The 9,551-nt window shown below is 36.2% G+C and overlaps 1 protein-coding gene across 3 annotated transcripts; it reads left to right on the top strand.

Annotated features, from left to right (window-relative positions):
* Positions 1-548: 548 nt before the first annotated feature.
* Positions 549-8,843, top strand: LOC137742213 (putative LRR receptor-like serine/threonine-protein kinase At1g53430). Of its 3 annotated transcripts, XM_068482008.2 has the most exons (24): positions 551-1,087; positions 3,144-3,315; positions 3,404-3,475; positions 3,592-3,660; positions 3,763-3,828; positions 3,910-3,981; positions 4,196-4,267; positions 4,351-4,422; positions 4,541-4,612; positions 4,736-4,804; positions 4,892-4,963; positions 5,067-5,138; positions 5,250-5,315; positions 5,468-5,527; positions 5,658-5,693; positions 5,780-5,823; positions 5,918-6,285; positions 6,414-6,612; positions 6,709-6,843; positions 6,921-7,042; positions 7,240-7,450; positions 7,523-7,760; positions 7,972-8,122; positions 8,255-8,843. In XM_068482008.2, the coding sequence occupies exons 1-24, from the start codon at positions 973-975 to the stop codon at positions 8,657-8,659; spliced, it is 3,030 nt and encodes a 1,009-aa protein (XP_068338109.2). In that variant the 5' UTR covers positions 551-972; the 3' UTR covers positions 8,660-8,843. The 3 variants fall into 3 exon arrangements, with proteins under 3 accessions (XP_088535752.1, XP_068338109.2, XP_088535751.1); XM_088679626.1 differs by lacking the exon at positions 5,067-5,138 and having other exon boundaries at positions 549-1,087; XM_088679625.1 differs by lacking the exons at positions 551-1,087; positions 3,144-3,315; positions 3,404-3,475; ... (16 more) ...; positions 6,921-7,042; positions 7,240-7,450 and having other exon boundaries at positions 7,507-7,760.
* The last annotated feature ends 708 nt before the right edge of the window (positions 8,844-9,551 follow it).

Genomic DNA, 9,551 nt, shown 5'->3' with positions numbered 1-9,551 from the left:
CCGGATTGATTTTTACACTTTTTTTCTTCTTCCATCACTCTATCTTTTTAGTCATAGAATTGAACGAATCAATGATAAATCAATGGTCTGAAGCAAAAGAAATAAGTTTAAAAAATGAGTCTCTAAAAGTCACAACACGTTTCGTTTAAAATAATAAAAGAAAAAAGTCGCAACATGTATTGGAACATCACATTTTATTGGATAATGTTATGAAAATTAAATTTGTAAATAAAATTTTAGAAGCTAAAGGATATGAAAGTTGATGATTGGTTTATTATTTAAGCGTTGATAAACGTGCTCCTTCCTATTAGTGACACATAATTTACTTTGCATTATCTCATTTATTCATTGAGTAATGTTAAGAAGGTTAAATTTGTAAACTAAATTTGCAAACTAAATGATATATCACCAATAAAAAATGAGTACATTTAAGTAATAATTTAATCATTAACTTCTATGTTATTTAATTTACAAAATTTAATCTATCTAGGAGGATTCTTTTTCATTTTGGTCAAGGTGCTTAAAAGGAAGGAGGGCGGAGGGATATCACAGAAAACTGAAACTTTTGCGTGTTATTTTATTGACCGCCATGACCAATGCAGTTTGACGCTTTCCATAACCACAAAGCAAAAACACTGATTTTTCTCACTCCTTATCGGCGGCCCGGCGGTCCTCTCTTTCTCTCTCTTTGGTTCTCTCTTTCGCATCTCTTTCCTTTTGACTCCGTACATTGTATATGAACCAGAATCTCCCTCTCTATATCTCTCTATCTCTCTCTCTCTCTCCAAAAAAACATACTCACCTCTTTGTCCCTTTCCCTCCACGCCAAAAACCATCCACTCCCTCTGTTTCTTTCTCTCTCTTCTTTCTATTTCCGTTTTGTTGTCGTTTGTTGAATGTAAAGACAATAAGATTGGAATTTGGTTTTGCTGTAAACATCGAAGAAAAGCAGTTATTGCGTCCTGGAGGAAAATGAGATTCATGTTTACGAGTTCTGAGATTGTTTTCGTTCTTCTGCTGGGGTTTCTGGCTTTGAATTGCTTCACTGAGTTCGAATCGAATGCTCAACTTTTGCCTCTGGAAGAAGGTAAGTGCTATAATCCTTCATTCTCGCTTTAATTTTTTTTTTTTTTAAATTTAACGGCAAATATTTTCTAGGTTTTTGGGTTTAGCGTTCATTGAGGAGGGCATTGCATTGCAGTTGGTTTTGTGTTGTGAGCTGTGACAACTTCTCTGTTTGGTTGCTAAGAAAATTGCAAAAAAGCAAGGAGATTGAATTCCTTTGCATCTGTGTTGTGCTAACTGCAACTATTAGTATCAGAGATTTAAAATCTTTCTACTCAACTTTTCTTCATTTTAAAACAAACATCTTTTAGTTTTGGCTTAAGAAGATCAGTTTCAACCGTATTTCTTTATAAATATTCCCATTTCTTTGTTTTACACATAGGATCCTCATCTTAGGGGAATGATTTATAAAAGAGTTTCATTGTTATCGTGACGTTTTTGTCAAATAAAACAATGTCACGTAAAAACTTTTCTTCACATGATATTGCAATATTAAATCAGAACGCAACGATTGACAATAATTCTGTTTGATGCCACATGCATTGTCTTCCCAGTTGGCTCTGTGCTATTTGTATATGAGATTACAGTTTTACCCTGCTGTGCCAGTGCAATTGGGAGAGAAAAAAAAGATGATGATGAGGGACATAATAGTCCTTATATAATTCACATGAGTACAAGTTGCAAAATGGGCAGTCCATCTGTCGGCACTGATGTTACATGTCTTGAAACCTTGAAGGAGATGAGGACATAAACCTGTTCCAAATCTACAAAATCTTCTTTCTTTTTCATAAAATAAAAAATAGTTATTTTAATTTAATTATCTTCATGGTTGTATTTAATTTAATTCAATTATCTTTATCTGTTTTGTTTGTTGCATATTTGATTATCATATAGCAAAATGTTGTAGGTTGATTGCCTCACAAGTGTCCAATAATTACATAATGTGGCAATTTCTTAATACCAATGATTGCATAATGTGTCCAATCAAAACCAAATGACAAACGATTTACTATTTTTTTTTAATAAACAATAATAGTTGCACTAAGCAGATAAGGAAGCGGACTAAGCCTCAGAACGAGTTAGCAATAATGAGGTTTAAATTCTTTTTTGTCGAGAATCAAACGCAAGACCTCTCACCTGCAAACTAAGAGGAATACCACTAGACGGTAATACTAAGTAGCTGTCAGCTGATATACTATTTAAAATATTAAATTATGAATTATATTATTTTCCTGAATAGAGTTTCACAATTAATTTTAGGTCGACCGGAATTAGGTTACAGTTGAGTTGGACGACTACGTAAATGCCTTAGAAGTGTGAACAAGGGGCACATGATCTAGTTTTTTGACTAAATGGTCAGACCCAAAAAGAGGATATTTTTAAATATATATGAATATTGACCATTGTTTTTCTGCATATTGAATTTTGACCACGTGATGTTCTTCAAGTTGCTTCCATATCTGCTATATTGTTTTGGTTTTGGCTGAAAAGTCTTCTACCAGAACTTGTCAATATATTACGAAACATTTGTTCAAATTTGTCAACAAATTCCACGGAAATGTAATTTTATAACCTCTATTTAATATCGTAAGAACCTCATAGCCGTTTTTTATATGACAAGACCGTTTATATTTTAAATTACTTAAACTATGAGTCGGGATATTTGAATTTGGTTATAAGCAGGCATACCGTCCTGACCTACTAGCCGGAGCAGTTTGATGCTTAGATATGGGTCCGAAATTACCCATAAAACCTCAATGTTGTAATGTGATTTGGGTTGGTAATGTTGATTCTGAAGATGATGGTAAGTGTGGGTTTGTGCTTGGGTTGGGTGTGACTTGTGAATTCATGGGTGCGGTGAACAGTTTTGATTAGCTGTGAACATGAAGTAAACTAATTTCATCTAAAGTTGGGTGCGATGAGTAGTTTTATAGGCAGCAATAAAAAGTACTATATAGCATAATTGGTAGTTGAAGTGGTAGAATTGTGTTATTTTATTTTTAGTTACCTCTAATCTTTGTTTCTCTAAGTGAACCTATTTACTTAATATCGCTAATCGATTTTTGCATACGTTGCAGTGAAAATTCTTGAAACAATTTCCAAAAAGTTACACAACACTCACTGGAACATCAGTCAAAGTTCTTGCCAAGATGGTGGAGCAGGCTTCTTCAAATACTTCACTGATGATATTCTGAGCAATGTCACTTGCAACTGTTCCTTTCCAAGCAACACTTGCCATGTCACAATCATGTATAACTTTGTTGGTCTGAAGTTCTATTGTTCTTAGTTCTGTTGTTCCTTTCTAATTATTAGTTTTGCTTAAATGTTGGTTTTATAGTGAGATGAAGGGTCTCAATTTAACTGGAGTTATACCTGAGGAACTCGGAAATCTTACACATCTGGAAGCAATGTAAGTGATACACATATTTACGTTTTTTGTCTCTCAGCTTATTGAATTTGTTTATGGACGTTAGCTGGGGTATGGACTGTGGAGATGAATTTCTATTGTTTGTCCGTATTAAACAGTGATCTCACTCGCAATTACATCAATGGATCAATCCCTGCAAGCCTCTCTCGTGCTCCTTTTCGCGCTCTGTAAGTGATGCCTTCATATCACCGAGACCTTAAGTAGTGGTCGTGTGGCCACTTTTAGCATGTGTAGGCCTAACATGTAATTTAACTGTTGGTATGCTGCAGGAATCTTTTGGGAAATCGACTCAATGGTTCAATTCCCATTGATGGCTTTACTATGCTTACAGAGTTGTAAGTATTGCAATGTTCTTTGCTTATTGACAAAAAGAGAAGGAATGTGCATAACCTTGACTGCCAAATTGCATTTTCCAGGGTGTTGGAAGATAATCAGTTTGAAGGGCATCTTCCCCAAAACATCGGAAAGCTAACTAACTTAAAAAGACTGTAAGACAAAATTCTCATTTCTATTCATCATCGAAATCTTTCATTAATTATCCAAACAATGTAGAAAACTTTTGTTGATTAATCAGAAATTTTCAATCAGACTATGCTCTTCATGTACATATGATTAGCGTCAGCTCCTTATTATGTATGAAAATACCGGAGAAATCTATCAGCTTCGAAATAAATGCATAACTGTCTCCTTCATTTTCCACAGCCTTCTTTCTGCCAACAATTTTACAGGGACTATACCAGAATCATACGGAAACCTAAAGAACTTAACTGATTTGTAAGTGATGTGGCACTACTCAATTGTTTAGATGTGTAGTATTCTTGAACAGACAATTTCACATCTTCTTTTACTGCCTGCAGTAGGATAGATGGGAGCCGATTATCAGGGAAGATACCGAGTTTTATTGGAAACTGGACCAAACTTGAAAGACTGTGCGTGCTGCTCCTCATTACATTCATCTCCCATCATTCACTTATTTAAATCAAGTTTTTGAATGTTGGTTAATGTGTATACTGTTTCCGCTGAAGAATTATATTAAATCTACTGCAGTGATATGCAAGGCACATCCTTGGAAGGCCCTATACCTTCGATCATATCTTCGTTGAAAAACTTAACTGAATTGTGAGATCACCGCTCCTTTATCTTGTAATTACATATTTAGGGTATTGATCTAATGATTGGTTGCTAATTCGAAATCTGCAACAATAAAACAAATAAATATTTCTGATGTGTCCTTTGTATCAGGAGAATATCTGATTTAAACGGAAGTTCACCGTTTCCTAATTTGAAAGATATGAAGGATATCAAGCTAGTGTGAGTATAACACAGCCCTATCAAAATTCTACTTCCGTGTAATTAGTAATGCAGTTATGCTAATTTATGTTTGCATCTATGACTCAGGACTCTGAGAAACTGTTCAATTAGTGGTACAATCCCAAATTATTTTGGCGAGCTGAGACAATTAAAAACATTGTGAGTGCTTTTAGAATCAGTATACTTATAGATGCACAAATTTATCGTCACCACACTGATGTAAGCTAGTATATGATGGCTTTTTCCTCTGTCTAACTTGTAGAGACCTGAGCTTTAACAACTTGACTGGTGAAATTCCACAAACGATTCAGCGTGTTGACACTCTAAATTATATGTAAGTCAATCAAATAAAAGAAGCATTCGTTTATTCGAGCAAATGCTTCGTGTTTTATTTATTCATTGAGTTAGCTATGTCTGCACCGATCTTAAGAATTTAAGCTTGCAGGTTTTTGACCAACAACTCACTCACCGGAGAAGTACCAACCTGGATATTGAACAGCAAAAATTACTTGTCAGTCTATACTCTTTTACTAATCTATGAAGTTCTGTTTATCTATGTTTATTTCTTTATGTGCAAAATGCTAGCCAACTTCGATTTCAATTTCAATTATGCTTCTCTATGAATCTAGAGTTGTAATAAATCCCATGTAAAATCTGTTGCAGGGACTTGTCTTACAACAATTTTACAGGATCGCCTTCTGTTAGTTGCCAGCAGTTGACTGTGTAAGTCGTTAATATCCAAACCCAAGTACTGTATTCTTTCTATGTTAATCTCCAAGTTGTTATGTACTTACTACATGCTCTTTCTTCGTTGGATATTGTTTACTAGCTAATTCCATTGATTATTAAACAGGAATCTAGTTTCTAGTTATTCGTCTTCAGAAAACTTGTAAGTTTTCTAAAACTTTTACTTCTCCTTTCATCAACCTTTGCAAGATGTATGTATGACTAAGCCTTAATTCTTCCAATGTGTAGATGGTGCTTAAAGAAGGACCTCCCTTGCTCGTCAAAACCGAAACGTGAGTTTAGGTTCATTTAATTTTCTTCTTCCATGACCATGCAACAACTTATGTCATTTATAAATTTCTAATACGATTATTGTCACACCTACAGACCATTCCATATTTATCAATTGTGGAGGGAGGAAGATGGAGTTCGAGGGTAATGAATACGAAGAGGACTTGAGCACTGTGGGACAATCACACTTCATTTCAACGTCTGAAAGATGGGGTTATAGTAGTACAGGGGTATATATGAACAACGATGATGCAGATTACATCGCAAAAAACACATTTTCTCTTAATGTGGATGGTCCAGACTTTTATCAAACGGCTCGCCTTTCTCCTCTCTCACTCAAGTACTATGGCCTTTGCATGTTAAAGGGTAGTTACAAAGTTCGGCTCCACTTTTCTGAAATAATGTATACTGATGACCAGACATTCAGCAGCCTTGGGAAGCGCATATTTGACATCTCAATTCAAGTGAGTATGAGTGGATTTTTATTATTGTTGAATTTTCGTCTATATGCTGGTTTTACAAGATTTGGTTTGGCTATTCAGTAAATTCGGTGGAAGCTAGCAAGTAATGTTGTAGTTTGATTCTTGCGCAGGGGAATTTGGTTTGGAAGGATTTCAATATTATGGAGGAAGCAGGAGGTGTTGGTAAGGTTGTCGTCAAAGAATTGGATAATGTTATTGTTAATGGCAGCACTCTAGAGATTCACTTATACTGGGCAGGGAAAGGAACTACTGCCATTCCCAACAGAGGTGTCTATGGGCCTCTTATATCTGCAATTACTGTGACACCAAGTAAGTTTCACCCGTGTTGTAGGAAATTATTTTTTATTTTTTTTTGTTTTTCCTACTTGCATGCCTCTTAACTTCATCAGAACTTTTACTTCTCAGATTTTAAGGTTGATACTGGGGGGCTATCTGCTGGTGCTATTGCCGGTATTGCAGTAGCATCATTTGTGTCTGTTGTATTGGTTTTGGTAGTCCTCCGAAAGGCTGGTTACTTAGGGGGTAAAGACGAAGATGAAGGTAAGGATAATCTCTGCATACAAAGTTTTTCATATGCCTCGTTGTATGTTATTTTCTAAGATTCTTCCTTGTGGCAGAACTGCGTCGTGGGTTGGAACAAAAAACTGGTTATTTTACTCTACGACAAATTAAAGCAGCCACTGGTAACTTTGATCCTTCAAACAAGATTGGTGAAGGAGGTTTTGGGCCTGTTTACAAGGTAATGATTACTTCAACAATATTATTTTTCACATTTGGCGTTGGCAGTAATAGCATGATTGTGAAATTTAATGATTACTAGCGCAAGAAATAGTTCCCTCCAAAACCCATCTTCTGCCGGAGAGAGAGCTTGTTGAGCGGATAGAGAAATACGTTTTATATTGATGTGAATTTGAAATAACCTTCCTCAATTCGTAGGGTGTACTGTCAGATGGTTCTATAATTGCTGTTAAGCAGCTTTCGGCCAAATCAAAGCAAGGCAACCGTGAATTTGTTAACGAGATAGGCATGATATCAGCTTTGCAGCACCCAAATCTCGTGAGGCTTTTCGGTTGCTGTATTGAAGGAAACCAGTTGTTGCTTATATATGAATACATGGAAAACAATAGTCTTGCTCGCGCTCTTTTTGGTAAACACTTGCAACATCTTGAGCAGAATGTCAAATTTGGTATTTGTATCTGATTTCTCTGTAAATTTGTAGGTCGTGAGGAACAACGGCTACATTTGGACTGGAAAACAAGAAAGAAGATATGCTTGGGGATAGCACGTGGATTAGCTTACCTTCACGAAGAATCAGTATTGAAAATTGTGCATAGGGATATAAAGGCAACCAATGTGCTGCTTGATAAGGATCTAAATGCCAAGATATCTGACTTTGGTTTAGCTAAGTTGGATGAAGAAGAAAACACGCATATCAGCACACGAATAGCTGGAACAATGTGAGTGTTATCTCTCACATATTTGAACTTCACTATAATGCGTTAGTATGACTGCTTTACAACATTCAGTGTTAATAGGTCAGGAAGACAGCATGGTTTATGTATCCAAAGATATTGATACTCTAATTTATATACGCTTCTCTTAGCCTTTGTTCGCTGTTGATTTATGGCACCACACTCACTGATCTGGAGTTATATGCTATTTCTGCAGAGGTTATATGGCTCCTGAATACGCAATGAGAGGTTACTTAACTGACAAGGCAGATGTTTACAGTTTTGGTATCGTTGCCTTAGAAATTGTTAGTGGAAAGAGCAACACGGGTTACAAGCCAAAGGAGGAGTTCGTGTATCTTCTTGATGGGGTAAGCTTTATCCATTCTACTCCATAATCCTTGGAAGATCTTCCTGGTCCACTCTTCTTGTTATGAACATTCAAAATGTCCTTAAAATAAACAAAATTTATATGTTCTAAGAGGTGCTAAATGTTTGTGAAGGCCTATGTTCTACAAGAACAAGGAAACATGCTAGAACTCGTGGATCCAGATCTTGGTTCAAACTACTCTAAAACGGAGGCGATGACAATGCTGAACCTGGCGCTCTTATGCACAAATCCATCTCCCACTCTCAGACCAACCATGACTTCTGTAGTAAGCATGCTCGAAGGCAAAACTCCAGTTCAAGCACCAATGAAGCGCGGTCCAGTGGAACAAGATGCAAGGTTTAAGGCCTTTGAGAGGCTATCACAAGACAGTCAAACCAACGTTTCCATGCTCTCACAAGATAGTCATGTACGAGGCATGTCAATGGAGGGTCCGTGGGTTGATTCCTCGGTTTCTCTTACCAGTAAGGATGAGAACATGGAACATTCTTCAACAAGCAAGCTACTTAATAATATGTGAATTTTCACCTTTTCAGTGATGAAAAGCTGAAGAAATGAAGGTTTTGAAATTGTTTTTTCTCAATTCAATTGGTCCATATTTTTTGTAAAGCAGATTATGAGACAAATATGTTTTGAAGTTATTGAAGACGAATTGGTTTCTTGATTTTATTCTACCAGTTAATGTCAATATTATATTTCTCCCACGTTTGGTGGAAAGAAACCTGCATTTTCTTTCTTCACGCGCACAATCAAATTCTGGCATGCTGTGTGAAATTTGGTGCTGCTCGTCGCAGAATTGTTCAGCCACATTCCCCCGAACATCTGTACAAAGTGTTCAGTGGACTGGTGTTAAGAGATAAATGCTGGGTGTGACTACAGCTCCCTAGAAAATAGTGTTCAAGTATTCATTTTCATACATTTCAATCGCAAAATGACATGACATTGTTGTACATGATACATCAAAATCCAACATTTTTTACGAACGATAGAATTTACAATGGGATAAACCTCCGCAGAATAGTTACGTATCCAATCAAACTCATCATAAATATGTATCATCTTCACATTTATGTGAAATGAATCAAGGATATCTTCCAACTAAGCAGAGACAACTACCAGTAGACAAAATACGAGTTTAGTTTCGAGATTCAACGTTCAAGATCTGTTTTGATGTATCATCCATTACTCCATACAAGTTGGTGAAAGAAAACAATCTGGAAATTCCTAATTGAGCTAGCCGGGGATTCACCTGGGCAGGTGTGCCACTCGCCAACAGACAGATAACACTCCCACTATCGCTCAAAGTTTTTGAAGATTTCTTAGATTGAGACATGAACAAGTCCAGTGTTGAATTGTGTGTCATGATGCGCCATCCAATCTGAACCGCCTACTTGTCATTTAGCATCCCAAGA

Source organism: Pyrus communis, chromosome 11 (assembly GCF_041283825.1).
Source record: "Pyrus communis isolate YQ-2024b chromosome 11, ASM4128382v1, whole genome shotgun sequence".
NCBI lineage: Eukaryota > Viridiplantae > Streptophyta > Magnoliopsida > Rosales > Rosaceae > Pyrus > Pyrus communis.
The sequence above is the reverse complement of the archived record's forward strand: the minus strand, read 5'-3'. Positions and strand labels throughout refer to the sequence as shown.

Bases quoted from the DNA above. Each gene is read 5' to 3' on its own strand.
- LOC137742213 (XM_068482008.2), top strand. From the start codon at position 973: ATGAGATTCATGTTTACGAGTTCTGAGATTGTTTTCGTTCTTCTGCTG. The intron at 4,613-4,735 runs GTGAGATCACCG...CCTTTGTATCAG, and splicing joins TTGAAAAACTTAACTGAATT to GAGAATATCTGATTTAAACG. The intron at 5,694-5,779 runs GTAAGTTTTCTA...TCCAATGTGTAG, and splicing joins TATTCGTCTTCAGAAAACTT to ATGGTGCTTAAAGAAGGACC.